Source organism: Capsicum annuum, chromosome 12 (genome assembly GCF_002878395.1).
Source record: "Capsicum annuum cultivar UCD-10X-F1 chromosome 12, UCD10Xv1.1, whole genome shotgun sequence".
Classification (NCBI taxonomy): Eukaryota; Viridiplantae; Streptophyta; class Magnoliopsida; order Solanales; family Solanaceae; genus Capsicum; species Capsicum annuum.
In genome coordinates this window covers 211,539,483-211,555,220 of record NC_061122.1, presented here as the reverse complement: position 1 = coordinate 211,555,220, position 15,738 = coordinate 211,539,483, and the positions used below count along the sequence as shown (strand labels likewise).

Here is a 15,738-nt window from a genome sequence, read left to right as displayed (position 1 = left end):
TATTTGTTGGTTTTCTTATTTCTGATGTACTAGGTATTATATTTTTATCTAGAGTATTTACTTTTGTATTTATTAGTTCTAGATTTTCTTTATTAATTACTTCTTGTTCTCCATTAATTTCTAGTTTTCCTATGTTTTCTAGAATTTCTGTATATGTTTCACTATCTTCCGAATCATAATTATCTGTTTCTTCAGCATCTATTGTATTTATTTCTAATTCACTGGTTTCTGGTTCTTTATTTTTTATTTCTAATTTTTCTTTAAATTGATTTATCTTGTTTAATAATTTTTATTCTTTATCTTTTTCTTTCTGTCTTTTTTCATACAAATCTTTTAGCATTTGTAGTTCTTTTTCTAATTCAGCAATCCTATTTTTTTTTTAGTTTCTTCTATTTTTCGTATTTCTTCTGTAGTTTGTTATTTTATTTTATCCATTTCCTTTTTTCTGTCTATCTCTTCGTTTTCTCTTTCTATTCTTACCATGACTGCCAACTTATCTTCTAATTTTAATTCTTCTTTTTCTAACATTAAATATAAATGTTCACCTATTTTTTTATATCTTCTTCCTAAATTAGAGAATACTATTTTTATTTTTAATCTTTCGTGATTTTCATATGTTTTTTCATCTATTATAAATTCTTCTTTGTTCATTTTATTTAAATGTATATAGGTTATGTTGATATATATATTCTAGACTATCTATTGTTGATTCTAAATTTGACATTTTTTCGTTTTGTGCATTTATTGAATTTTTACTAATTCCGACAATTATGTTATACTTTAGTCTTTCTATCCTTATTTTTAATTCTTTACGTTTTTCAGATATTATTTGTTTTAATTCTTTATATTTTTGTAATTTCTATATGTTATTCATCTAAACAATATTTATAATATTTTGGTGGATATATTAATCTAATTTTATCATAATTGATAAATTAATCAAATAAATCCAAATATATACTATTCCGATAACTTTAAACAACATAGTCTCTGATACCAATTGTAGGGGGGGTGCAGATAACTTGGGTAACTTAAATATTTCTATTATAGCTCTAATGGATCTATTTTTTTTTGCGGGAATATTTCTTAACTTCTCTAATCATTTTTATTTTTATTTTATTTATTTTAATTTTGTTAATGTTCATATCTTGAGGGGTGATTATATGGTAATTTATTAAATGTTTTACTGTAATATTCTTTATTTTTTTCTATTAGTCTTTGTAATTCTTGTATATTATTTTGAAGGTATTCTAAATATTTCATATCTTTTGTTTCAAAATATTCAATTAAATTGTCTTTCATAAGTATTTCTATTAATCTTATTTCTTCCATATTTTGTCTCCAGTATTTTAAATACTCGTAGTCTATCATTTTATTCTAAAGTAGTTGCTTGTTTACTAATTTCTGTGTAATATTCTATTCTGATTGTACTATAATTTATATCTGAAATAAAGTTATTAATACTATTAATTATCTCTCTTTCTTCTTCTCTTAATGAGTTTTTTATGTTATATAAACTATGATCTATACTTTTTTTCTAAGGTTTCTTTTATTCATATTAATTTTTCTTTTAGATTTTCTATTATTTCTTTAAGTCGGTTTCTATAATTAATTTTTTCATATAGGTCACTTTGGTTTTCTCTAATTTTTCTAATATATTCTAACATTTCTAATCTGTATAGTATCCATCTGAGTAACAACTATCTAACTATGAGCAGTAGCTTTCATTATATAGGTGTAAGTTTTCTATAGAACTTAATAAATCTTCATTAAAATAAAATACCTCTTCGTATACAATTTTTCTTATATCTACTATTTCTATATCTTTAAGTACATACAAAACAAGTATTTTAAATTTATCTATCATTCCATCAGATAAATAGGTAGTCATGCTTTTTCATATGATGCTATTTTCAAAATATTTCCTTCAATCATGCACATAACAAAATATGATCATTTTAGATTACTATATACTAGATTATTCTTAAATAACATGTTCTTCGATCACTATTAGCATGGTAATCTGGATACTTTTTCCTTAAACAAATCCTCTACTCTGGCTACTCCCCACCACGACCTTCTTGCCTTACCGGTTTCACCTTTAGGATGACATAGTTCTCAGGGATTTTTCTCCTTTTTCACTTTGCTAATAAACTTCTTAACATGCTATTTTTCAAATAATTCTACTATAAAGTAACTAACATAAACTTATTTTATCATATCATGATTGTCAGGAATTTATGAATTTAGCTATTTATAATCGTAAATAAATATACCTGTTCTGGTAGGTTTGATAATTCTGGGTTTTGTTTATCCATAACTTTTCCTTGGAAATATATCTGCTTTTTATTAAATATTCAAAAGTTTTTTTTACAAAGGAGGAGACTTGCTTTCAACACATGAAAATCTTGCCTTTATCTTGGCGAATGACTTACATATTTATAAGAGAAAAAGAAACTATTCCTACTACTATTCCTAATTTACACGTTTTACATGTAAACTATTTTCTACTTTACACTTGTCCTATTTGCAAAAGACTTTACAAAAAATCTTAAGACTATTCTATAAAATGACAAAATTAATAAAGACTAAAGTTATACAATAATGACACTTTGCCATAGAAAAGTCAAAAAGTTATCAAAAACTAGTAAATGCTATAATAACTTACGTATCTAAAGTCAAGGAAACTATTCACATGCCATTTTCTTTCGTAACTTTTACTATTTTGTTGTACTCTACTTATCTCAGCTGCGGCAACATCCTCTAAGAAGTTGTAAAGAGGCACCACTGCTCCGACAACCGCTTAAATTTCTGAGCAAATTTGGGGCTTTTGTCTAATTTATTGATTTTAAGGTTTGTTTAGTCTTCTAATTGATGATTTTGACCTAATTTTTTGAGTTTTTATTTTGATTTTATTTTGACCTAATAGGATTAGTTTAATTGAGTTCAATCCTACAGACAATATGCTTTTGGTATACGGGAAGTTAGGTAGATATGGAGCTGTGTTGTGTCCAATAGGATTGAAATAGGCTACAGTATTTCTAACCAAATACAACATTTCTGATTTGATTTTTTTTCTTTTGTACTTTTGTGGTGGAGTTTTTTGTTAAGGTCCATCTTTAGTCTTGTGGGGTTCAATTTTAATCTTGTGGGGTTCCTCTGGGCTGCTGTCATAATGGTAGTACCTCTTGTTTCTTTCAAAAGTTGCTCTAGAGATCACATGTTCGAACCATGGAAACAGACTCTTGCATAAATGCAAGCAAGATTGTGTACAATAGACCCCCTCTTTGGTTCGACCTATTCCCGGTCCTATGCATAGCAGTAGTTTTAGTCTACCAAACTGCCTTCTTTTTTTTAATTGGTGTTTGAGGGCGGAGGGATTTGGATTTTGTAGAATACTAGTTGGTAAATTTGAACTTTTTGGTATGCAATTTATGAATAAAGGCACGGGTGTAAGTTTAATATCTTGCAAGTTGCAGATGATGGCATTAACTTGGTTGTATGTTGAATTTGTTGCTGTATTTTTGTACTTTCATGTGATATAATCTGTTACTCATTTAAGTTATCAAAGTAATCTAAAATTAATGCATGACATCTACAATTCTAGATCTCATTTTCCTATTCCCTCCATATTAATGTTAGTAATTCTTTTTTGTAATTATTATTTTGGTGTTAGTTTTATGGTCATTGTCACTGCTACAGGGAATTAACACTGTCCAGACTTGTTGTTTTCCTGGTTCAATTTACAAAGTTTGGCACTAGTTAAAGGTAAAAAAAAGACTAAAGCAACTTTTAGTTAACATGTGAGTTATTTTGTGATACTCAGTTAAACTACTAGACTGAGGGGAAGAGGGCCACAGGACGGAAGCTAAAATAGCGTCACTACGGGCAGCGTTTACTCAAGAAGTTTTAGTGTGGCATAAACTTTACCATCCTAATGTAACCAAGGTGACGTTAAACCTCTACAACTTATAGTATGTAGAAAGTGTTTAGAGCTTGTTAGATATTATTGTTTGTTCTTTCAAATTCGTAGTGTTTAGAATACTGCCTCATCTTAACGCTTAAACTGTTGTATAAGAGACATTTTTATTTATGTACTTGAGCCGTCAGTATCCCTCGTGTGTGCATCTTGATTTCTTTTTTTGGTCCAAGAACTTGACCGTAGAACAAAGAACTATGGAACTCCCACTACAATGATCAAGTAACCGTTGAATGAACAGATGCCACTGCCATCCCAAAGGGGGAATGTTCGACCAAATAAATTCAGGACAATAAGACACTATTATAGTTCTTGATTACATATTATTAAGGTCCTCTTGAATTGAAGTTTATATTTTAGCATCAACAGTCACCTTACAATGTTGTCACCGTGTTTCAACACTGTCATTATCCTAATAAATTATGAGTTCTTATTGAAGTTGCGAACCCTAAAATTTGCTGCTTTGAGCTGTCACATTACACAGGGAGTGCGGAGTTCTTAGTTCTGAAAACATCATTGTAAAGACTAGATGGTTCTTATACTAATCCTTGTTTACCTGAGACAATTATTCACCAATATAGCAGAAACCTATATAATAAGTGAAGGAAAAAAGTGTGCTCTTTCAGGAACATTAAGAGCTATGCGAAGCTTTCTCTTGCCTTTATTGGTAATAAAAGAATTCCAACTCAAAGTTTACATATGTTTTTTTATGGGCTACTATCAATCCTTAATCACAATGTTTTGATGATTGGATGCATTACTTTATAGTAGTTTATACCGAGTATGATTAAAACCATGATAAATATAGAACTTCATTTTGTCCTGATTCTCATCTCATTTCAACTGCCATTGATTTACAAGAGGACCACATGTGCAATTATTGTTTCTTAGATGTAATCATATCTTATTAATAAACTATTTATCTTACATAATAATATAATCTTTCTCATGTAATACAGTTCATCGGGGCTACCATTGGTGCTTCTGGTATAAATATACAAGCAAAAAATGGTCATATTGGCATGCCTAGTAATATATGTTGTGTTATTGTGGAATATCTTTCGGGTGGTGCTTTAAAATCTTACCTTATTAAGAATAGAAGAAAGAAGCTAACATTCAAAGCTGTAGTGCAGATGGCACTTAATGCCACTGGCACAACTTACTTCAATATTTTTCTAAAGGTGATATTTTCTAATGCTAATATGTGCTTATTTAGAAAAAAAAACAGAAAGTTATAGTTCAGGGGCAGCGTAAACTAGGCTTAGTTTAAGTATGAAACGAACAAAAACTTGATAGTTTAGAGGGGGTTTCACCCATTATAACATTTCTGGAATAAGAAAGAGTGCAAAGTATTCCCCTTTGCACATATGCAATGTCAATGAACTGTATGCTTACCCACTATTATCAGTTATATTTCTGACATTATTTTATGTTGACCCCTTCGGACATTATCTCGTTATTTCCTAATAGAGGGGGAGGAATGGAGATTGATTTGTTTTCTGAATGAAAATTATGAAAAAAAAAAAAAAAAAAAGCAAAGCAGTATGGGTTAGTTTATATGCATAATATCAATAATATTGATACTTTCTCATTTTTACCTATCAATTCTTTCAGAAATATTCTCGAAAAGCCTTGCTCAAATAACAAGTGATAGCTAACAGTTAACACTTCAAGGGACACATGGCTAGTGTTCAAGATATATCTGTTTCAGCTGTGATCAACTTTATATCTGCACTTGTTTTCCTTTTGGCTTTTGCAATTGTATGGCTTCAGCCAATCAATGACAGAGTGTATTTCAATAAATGGTATTTAAAGGGTATACGAGTAAGTCCTAGAAGTTATGGATAATTTGTGAATAAATTTGTCAATGTAGACTTCAGAACATACATTAGGTTCTTGAACTGGATGCCTGCAGCTCTAAAAATGCCATAACAAGAGCTTATAGGTCATGTTGATCTTGATTCTGCAGTGTATATACGTATTTACCTTCTTGGGTGAGTCCCACAATGTTTGGGTTATGACGAAAAGAGCTCTATTTGGAAACTTGTTTTACTAAATTGGTGGTATATGATCTAACTCCTGAATTATTAATGCAGATTGAAGATCTTTGTTCCTATCACGGCACTTTCTTTTGCGGTTTTAGTGCCTGTAATTGGACTTCTGGGGAAACATTAGACAACATTGAGGATCTAACATTCTTTAATTGTAATACCCCGCATGTTTCTAAGCTAGGAGACGAACCATTTTTCCTACATATGAAATCTCCTATCCTGTGATTCAAAATTGAGTACAAGACTTACAATGAGTATCCTAGCAATAAGATAGCTTATGATGCGTTAAGCATGTTCATATGAATCACTTAAGGTAATACAAGCTAAGAATTTTTGAATCCATAAAGTTTTAGTATTCTATTTCGTAAGGGTCGTATTTGAACGAGTATAATTCAATGTTAATGTGGTATTTCTGCATATTTCTACCCACCAAATTATAGAGAATCGAATTAGCTTTCCAACGATACCAATTTTGCCTTAATCCAATACCCGAGTGAAAAGTTATGCCCATTTTCGTGAGAGACAATAAAGGTATGCGATTGGTTAGGCGCCGCCCAACCTGGCTTGTGCGATTACTTGGGTGCCGCCTAAGTCAGTTCCAAGTGCCAAAAACACTCCGTTTTGAGTTATTTTGAGGGTAATTAAGTCTTTTAACACTCCTTACACGTCCCTAAACTTAACTCTATGAAATATATAGCTCCTAATTACATTACAACCCTACTAACATCTTAAGTTCATCATCCAAGAGCACTAAAAGAGAAAAACAACTAGGGTTGCAAAATTAAGCTTGAAGATCCAATTTCAAGGAAATTCCTCCGTCAATCATTAAGAATCTTCCTTCTAAGGTATGCGTGAGTTGATTCATCGACTCCTTTCATCCATGAAGCTTAAGAACCATCTTCTAAATTATGTATGATGGTGTTTATATTATTGGTGGTTGATGTTCATGTGGTTGGAGTTTAATGATGCCTAAGATGGGATCTTTGTATGTTTTGTGTGAGGATATGGTGGTATTTAATGTATAAATATGTGAATTTGGTGGTTGAATATTTGTAATCTTGATGAATCCACCAATTCCTAAGATGTGCATGTAAGGTGTTTGTGAAAATACCTAAGGGAATAGAAATCATGCTTTTATGACATAATAAGTCCTAAATAAATATTCCATGTTCTAAGTTTATGTTCAACGTGATCCTCATGCTATTGTATTGAATTGAAGATGTTGTATGATATGCTCATGATATTATTGTGATATGGAATGACCATGTTATTGAAGCCATGCAAGTATATACATGTTGTGTGCATTCCCGATCATGTGATAGTTTGTTGAGAATCATTCTTATTATGAAATCCTTACTTATGATATTGTGAATTGTGGGCTCTACTCTAATGATCAAGTTAGTCATGTGTGTCAGTTTCCTTCCATCGAGTCCTGGGGGTACTTGTACCCGAAAACTATAGCTGTGTGCCTAAAGCTAGTGTCATGTTTCAAGACATCCTCAGTCAAGCTATGCTCCATAGATTTTAGTTAGTCACGTGACTCAGAAAAACTCAGAAATCTCAGTAGTTTAGTAGTCCCAGTAGTTTCAGTACTCTCAGTTAGACCTCAGATCTCAAGTAGCTTTTCCGTCATTCAACGGAACTCAATGAATTCAGCTTAGTTCAGCTAAGAAAATATTATTAGCTTAGTTAATCAGTTTATAAATCAGTTCAGTTTAGTTAGTTCGTTCAGTGCAGTTAATCTTTTTAGAGTCTTTTCAGTTGGGAGTAGGGACTAGCACCGAGCGAGTGCAGGGATGGCGATTTTTCCCGTTATAAAGGCAGAGCCGTTAGCAGTAATTCCTGTACTCCAGAACTGCGTAGCCAGCGCAGGACAGGAGTCACCTGTCAGATTAAGGCTATACTTGACTATTATATTGCCTTAGACTTGATTTCCTATTTCGGGTCACCCGTCAGAGAGGCTTGACCATGGTAGAGATCTCTACCCGTGGCACGGTATTGACACCCTTCCAATCAGGGTAAAGATTGGACCCCACCAGTACAGTATCGAGGCATGTCAGTTAGGTTACTACCTCCCACAATCACAGTTATAGTTACAGTTTTAGTATCAGTCTTCAGAGTAGAAATTAGGAATCAGGACTGTCAGATACAGTCATCGATCCTAGTAAGGAACTTAGATAGTTCCATTGATTCCTGGACCATCCCGTCAAATAGGCTTGGTCCCATATTCATATGCTTATTATTAGATCTAGAGGTCACCTGGCACACAGACTTGATCTCAATCTCAGGTTCAGTCGACTATTCTCATTATCAGTTTCAGAGATCACTCGTTAGCTAGGACTGATTTCAGACTTAGATGTACAGATACAGTTTGGAACTCAGATAGTTTTCCCCAGAATTAGGACTGTTAAATACAGTCATCCATGTTATCAGTCATTCAGTATCTCAGTTTCACGAAACTCATGTTGTCAGAGTTCAAACTCAAGTAGTCAGTATCTCCACGAGTTCAGTAGCAGTTACGTATGTATGTATGTATGTATGTATTCTCACGTTCATATTAGTCATCATGTTCATGCATATAAACCCCATGAATTTAGCCTACCCCCACGTATACTCAGTACTTTAGTTGTACTGACGCATTTACGCTATGGTGCTTTCTTTTTATGTTACACCATAGGTTCTGAGGTACAGATTACAGATCAGCAGTAGCAGTTCAGTAAGTAGTGAGTCCTCATCTTTCGAGGACATGATTGTTACATTTGTTATTCCAATATTTCATTTTATTTTCAGTTTAGGGAGTTAGTTGGAGACATGTTCCTTCAAATTCTTATTCAGACAGTTTAGAGGCTTTCAGACGATTATAGAGTTTTTAGATTTAGACTTTAGTATTTTTAGTTTTGTTTTGGAACTATGATACCACCTTATTTCAGATATTTTATTATTCAAGATTGAACCTTACGCCCTCTTTGTTCATGTTTCTATATTTTATATTAATATTATACAGTTACAGGTACAGATATCAGTCATAGGTTATCTTGTGGTCCTTCGGGGTCATGAGCATGTATAGCGTTCCAGTTCAGAAAATCGAGGCGTTATAAACTTGGTATTAGAGCCTAAGGTTCAATAGAGTCCGAGGAAGTCTGAAAGCCATATCTAGTAGTGTCTTGTACATGGGTGTGTTGCGCGCCACATTTACGTATAGAAGGCTATAAGATGTTTTAGGAATAGTTTCCGTTCTTTCAGTACTCATATCATGCTAGTGAGCAAAAGCTCAAGTTGAACTCTCAGTTTAATCCTTGTTCCTCTTTTGTTTGCAGAACATGCCTCCTAAGAAAAGAATAGATAGTTACACCTTTTCTCTGGCTGGGTCACAGGGTGGTAATCATTCTCACCATAGTCAGAAAAATTCAGCCCCTGTTCCATCTTCAGCTAGTGTGCCCACACCTAACTTTGGAGATGTTAGTCATGGTGAGGCGCCAGGCTCCAAAGCCCAGAATAGTGTTAGAAGTGAGCGTACTTATCCGCTTTGTGGAGAGTGTGACAAGAATCAACTAGGTACATGCAGAGCTAATAGTCGGTATGTTTTGGGTGCGGTAAGCCAGTCCACAGAATGCGGGAGTGTAGAGTGTTAGCTTAGAAAGGTAGAGATTCGCGTGAGCAGGCCGCAACTCCCAGCACCAATAGTGGTCAGCGTTAGAATCGAATCTATTCACTCCAGACTCACCATGATCTAGAAAGTTTCCCCAATGTAGATTCGGGTATGTTACAAGTTTTTCATGATCATTGTATGCATTGTTAGATATCTTGCGCTCATTTGAGCTTATGTTTCCACATGAGTTAGTCAGTAACATTAGCAGGTCTAGTTCAGTTCATGCATCATGCATTAGTCTCAGCTTTCCAATGTTTAGTTATAATCTAGTTCGTAGATGCCCTGTGCATCAACCCAGTATCTCAGCAAGGTAAATATTCCTAGAGGGACATAGTGTCCCAAGGGGGAGATACCCTACCTTTTCTTGATGCTTTCATGTTCTCGTTATAAATTAGTTATCAAGTGCCATGGCATAGTCAGTCAAGCTTTCAAGAGTCAGCTCAGTCAGATATTTAGGCCTTAGATATAAGTGTTCTGTAGAGAAAGTACTATTTATCAGTATCTTCACTCATACATTTACATATCATGTCAGTCATGTAATCATGCATCAGATATGCATGGATTCAGCTTTTCAGTTGTGCATCAGATATGCATTCTCATATTGAGAAAACTCACTTTACTAGAATCCTCAGTCTTATATTCATGAATCAGCTTCCCATGCATCAGATATGCATGTTCAGTATGTTGTGCTCAACTTTCAGTCATGTCAGTCATGAACCCATGTTTCAATAGTGTATGTCTTGTACGTACTTCATCTTATTATCTCTCCCGCCTCAATTAATTTCCATTCGAGGATGAATGTTCCCAAGGGGGAGATATTGTAATACCCTGCATGTTTCTAAGTTAGGAGATGAACCATTTTTCCTACATATGAAATCTCCTATCCTGTGATTCAAACTTGAGTACAAGACTTACAATGAGTATCCTAGCGATAATATAGCTTATGATGCGTTAAGCATGTTTATATGAGTCACTTAAGGTAATACAAGCTAAGAGTTTTTAAATCCATCAAGTTTTAGTGTTTGATTTCGTAAGGGTCATATTTGAAAGAGTATAACTCGATGTTAATGTGGTATTTCTACATATTTCTACCCACAAATTATAGAGAATTGAATTAGCTTTCCAACGATATCAATTTTGCCTTAATCAAATACCCGAGCAAAAAGTTATGCCCATTTTCGTGAGAGACAATAAAGGTATGCGATTGGTTAGGCGCCGCCCAACCAAAACTTAGGGGATTGGTTAGGCGCCGGCCAACCTGGCTTGTGCGATTATTTGGGTGCCGCCTAAGTCAGTTCTAAGTGCCAAAAACACTCCGCTTTGAGTTATTTTGAGGGTAATTAAGTCTTTTAACACTCCTTACACATCCCTAAACTTAACCCTATGAAATAAATAACTCCTAATTACATTACAACCCTACTAACATCTTAAGTTCATCATCCAAGAGCACTAGAAGATAAAAAAAAACTAGGGTTGGAAAATTAAGCTTGAAGATCCAATTTCAAGGAAATTCCTCCGTCAATCATTAAGAATCTTCCTTCTAAGGTATGCGTGAGTTGATTCATCGACTCCTTTCGTCCATGAAGCTTAAGAACCATCTTCTAAATTATGTATGATGGTGTTTATATTATTGGTGGTTGATGTTCATATGGTTGGAGTTTGATGATGCCTAATATAGGATCTTTGTATGTTTTGTGTGAGGATATGGTGGTATTTAATGTATAAATATGTGAAATTAGTGGTTGAATATTTGTAATCTTGATGAATCTAACTATGCCTAAGATGTGCATGTAAGGTGTTTGTGAAAATACCTAAGGGAATAGAAATCATGCTTTTATGACATAACAAGTCCTAAATGACTATTCCATGTTCTAAGTTTATGTTCAACGTGATCCCCATGCTATTGTCTTGAATTGAAGATGTTTTATGAGATGCTCATGATATTGTTGTGATATGGAATGACCATGTTATTGAAGCCATGCAAGTATATACATGTTGTGTGCATTCCCGATCATGTGATAGTTTGTTGAGAATCATTCTTATTATGAAATCCTTAGTTATGATATTGTGAATTATGGACTCTACTCTTATGATCAAGTCAGTCATGTATGTCAGTTTCCTTCTATCGAGTCCTGGGGGTACTTGTACCCGAAAACTGTAGTTGTGTGCCTAAAGCTAGTGTTATGTTTCAAGACATCCTCAGTCAAGCTATGCTCCATAGATTTCAGTTAGTCACGTGACTTAGAAAAACTCAGAAATCTCTGTGGTTCAATAGTCCCAGTAGTTTCAATACTCTCATTCAAACCTCAGATCTCAAGTAGCTTTTCCGTCAGTCAATAGAACTCAGTGAATTCAGCTTAGTTCAGCTAAGAAAATATTATCAGCTCTGTTAATTAGTTTATAAATCAGTTCAGTTCAGTTAGTCAGTCAGCGCAGTTAGTCTTTTTAGAGTCTTTAGTTGGGAGTAGGGACTAGCACCGAGCGAGTACAGGGATTGCGATTTTTTCCGTTATAAAGGCAGAGCCGTTAGCAACAATCCCTGTACTCCAGAACTGTGTAGCCAGCGCAGGATAGGAGTCATCCATCAGATTAAGGCTATACTTGACTATTATATTGCCTTAGGCTTGATTTTCTGTTCAGGGTCACCCGTCAGAGAGGCTTGACCATAGTAGAGGTCTTTACCCGTGGAACGATATTGACACCCTTCAAATCAGGGCAAAGATTGGACCCTACAAGTATAGTATCGAGGCATATCGGTTAGGTTACTACCTCCCATAGTCACATTTATAGTTACAGTTTCAGTATCAGTCTTTAGAGTAGAAATCAGGAATCAGGACTGTCAGATACAGTCATCGATCTCAGTAAGGAACTTAGATAGTTCCATTGATTCCTGGACCATCCCATCAAATAGGCTTGGTCCCATATTCAGATGCTTATTATTAGATCTAGAGGTCACCCGGCAGACAGGCTTGATCTCAATCGCAGATTCAATCGACTATTCTCATTATTAGTTTCAGAGATCACTCGTTAGCTAGGACTAATCTCAAACTTAGATGTTCAGATATAGTTTGGAACTCAGATAGTTTTCCCTATAATTAGGACTGTAAGATACAGTCATCCATGTTATTAGTCATTCAGTATCTCAGTATCACAAAACTCATGTTATCAGAGTTCAAACTCAAGTAGTCAGTATCTCCACGAGTTTAGTAGCAGTTACGTATGTATGTATATATGTATGTATTCTCATGTTCATATTAGTCAGCATGTTCATGCATATAAACCCCATGCATTTAGCCTACCCCCACATATACTTAGTACTTTAGTTGTACTGACGCATTTGCACTATAGTGCTTTCATTTTATGTTACACCATAGGTTCTGAGGTGCAGATTCAAGATCAGCAGTAGCAGTTCAGTAAGCAGTGAGTCCTCATCTTTCAAGGACATGATTGTTACATTTATTATTCCAGTATTTCAGTTTATTTTCTGTTTAGGGAGTTAGTTGGAGACATGTTCCTTCAACTCTTTATTCAGACAGTTTAGAAGCTTTCAGACGATTATAGAGTTCTCAGATTTAGACTTTATTATTTTCAATTTTGTTTTGGTACTGTGATACCACCTAGATATTTTATTATTAAAGATTGAACCTTACGCCCTCTTTGTTCATGTTTCCGTATTTTGTATGTATATTATGTAGTTACAGGTACAGATATCAGTCATGGGTTAGCTTGTGGTCCTTCGGGGTCATGAGCACCGTGTAGCGTTTTGGTTCAGAAAATTGGGGCGTTACATTAATATTGTTAAGCTTTCCATATCCAATAGTCATTCAGGATCAAAGAGGTGAGGGTTGACTTGTTCCTTTTTGTACTAGTATTTAGCACCTCCGCTTGATGTTGTCATAATAAAGTACTTGCTTCTAACCAACCATTTCTATAGGAGTTTGTTAGTAGAAATGGTTCAACAATCGTTGAACAATTGCATGTCATAAATCATCAACATGTTTGTAAAAACTCATAAGTTGCTATACTGAAGGGTTCAAAAATCTATCAGTATATTTTGAAGTATCCTTAGCAGACCGAGGAACTACACTTGCCTTTATTTGCAATCTCTCCTTCCATATCCACACCTAACCATGATAACCTAGCAGCTATAATTTCCTCATGAAGATTTTAAGAAAGGCTTACAAAAGAATGAAAAGATTATGTTTTCTTTTACAAAATTTGATGTTTTTTCGTTTCTTATGACTTATACCATTACAGATTTTTTTCCTAATGAAAAACTTAGTTTTATATTCTTTCAGGTTTTGGGCACATGTGTTGATGGCTTATGTATACACATTTCGGACCATCTATATTCTATACCAAGAATACAAGACAATATCAACAATGAGACTGGATTTTCTTGCCTCTAAAAAATGTAGGCCAGATCAACGGTGGGTGTTCACATATTTTAATGACCACAAATGCTATGATTGTTTTGAAATACAATATTTAGTTAATTACCAGATCTCATTTTCTCATAGGTCCTTGTTAGAAATGTCCCACCAGATCCTGATGAATCAGTGAGCGTGCATGTTGAACATTTCTTTCATGTTAATCATTCATATCATTATCTTTTGCATCAGGTTTGTATTGTATTATAAATTTATGTTTGAAGTATTCAAGTGTTTGATAGGCAAAGTCATATCACATCTCTTTTTTCATAGATTAAGTAGTCAAAGTATGTTCTATCTGGCATTTATCCACAAGAAAACGTTTATTTTGTCTAGTTGAGTAATTATGGGATATTTAGGAGTTGAAACCTTTTCATTCTTATGTGCCGTGACATTATGCAGTTACTACAGCAGATGAACCTTAAATTACGCTAATCACTTCTAAATCAGAGAGACATATTTTCTTGCTATCTCAGTGTACCTGTTGTGCACTTAAGCTTGTTTATCTATTGATCCCTTATAAAATGAATCTGATTATGTTAATCCTATATATTAAATATTTGCCTCAGTGTTTTATTTTATTTTTTCGCCTAATCTTCTTTTACCCACTCTAGGAAGAAGAATAGTAAAGATTAAGGAGTATACGTACCATTATCAAAGATTTAATGAAAGTGTGATTTAAAATTTGAGTAGGTTTGGATGACAAGATCTAAGAGTAAGGACTGCATTACTATATATGAAGTGGAGCATTGTTAATGTGTATGCTTAAACTACAGGTTCTTAATGGAAACCCGTACAACAGAAAATGCAACATGTACAGTTTTGGCATATGTTTGTGGGAGATATACTATTGTGACAAGCCATATCCTGATCTCAGTTTCTTAGAAGTGACTTCAGTTGTGGTTCGCCAGGTAAAGTCTCTCATTTTAGCACTTCAAGGATTTCCAAAAGAAACACAATTAGCGATGTTCCCAAGCACATGAAGAATATAGAGCACAGAAAGAAAAGAACATATATAATTTCCTCTTGCATTGGCTAAGCTTGTTATAAAATAAAGACATTTAATATTTCTTTTTTTTGTTTCAATATCCCTTTGTTTATTATGGTTTATGATCTGTCATACAGAATTTGAGGCCAGAAATACCCAGATGTTACACAAGTTCCCTTGCTAATGTGATGAAACAATGTTGGGATGCTTATCCTGATAAGCGGTCCGTATCCATGATAGAGGCTATTGACACATCCAAAGGTAGGGGAATGATCCCCATTGATCAATAATAGGGTTTTTTTTGTTTTCAGAAGCGTCATAGACCTTGAACACTCAAAATACATACAAATATGAATATTAAGAAGTAGGTTAATTCTATCTGGTAGATACTCCTGGTGTTTGTGGATATTGGCTGGCAAATTGGGCTATATTTCTTTATTTAGATGGTGTAAAGCTTATACCTTTCTGTTTATTTTCTTCATTTGGACTTGATTACATTTTTCTTGTTGGTTTAAATTACTAGGTTGTTGCACATTTTGAATTATGAGATTAGTAATGAATGATTTTGTTTTGTGATGTGTATATAGTGTGTTATAATTTATTATGTATGTAATTAAAAATTTATGTTAATATGAGTGACT

General features: G+C 33.8%; 1 protein-coding gene across 1 annotated transcript; it reads left to right on the top strand.

The window, feature by feature from the left end:
• Window positions 1-5,659: 5,659 nt before the first annotated feature.
• On the top strand, window positions 5,660-15,387 carry LOC124889731 (CSC1-like protein At4g02900). The gene is made up of 6 exons (XM_047401707.1): window positions 5,660-5,769; window positions 6,076-6,127; window positions 9,348-9,488; window positions 14,200-14,301; window positions 14,886-15,020; window positions 15,235-15,387. The coding sequence occupies exons 1-6, from the start codon at window positions 5,660-5,662 to the stop codon at window positions 15,385-15,387; spliced, it is 693 nt and encodes a 230-aa protein (XP_047257663.1).
• The last annotated feature ends 351 nt before the right edge of the window (window positions 15,388-15,738 follow it).

Coding starts and splice junctions, on each gene's coding strand:
- LOC124889731 (XM_047401707.1), top strand. CDS start 5,660: ATGGCTAGTGTTCAAGATATATCTGTTTCAGCTGTGATCAACTTTATA. Junction 5,770..6,075: donor CAGCCAATCAATGACAGAGT/GTATTTCAATAA, acceptor TTATTAATGCAG/ATTGAAGATCTTTGTTCCTA. Junction 14,302..14,885: donor ATCATTATCTTTTGCATCAG/GTTTGTATTGTA, acceptor CTTAAACTACAG/GTTCTTAATGGAAACCCGTA.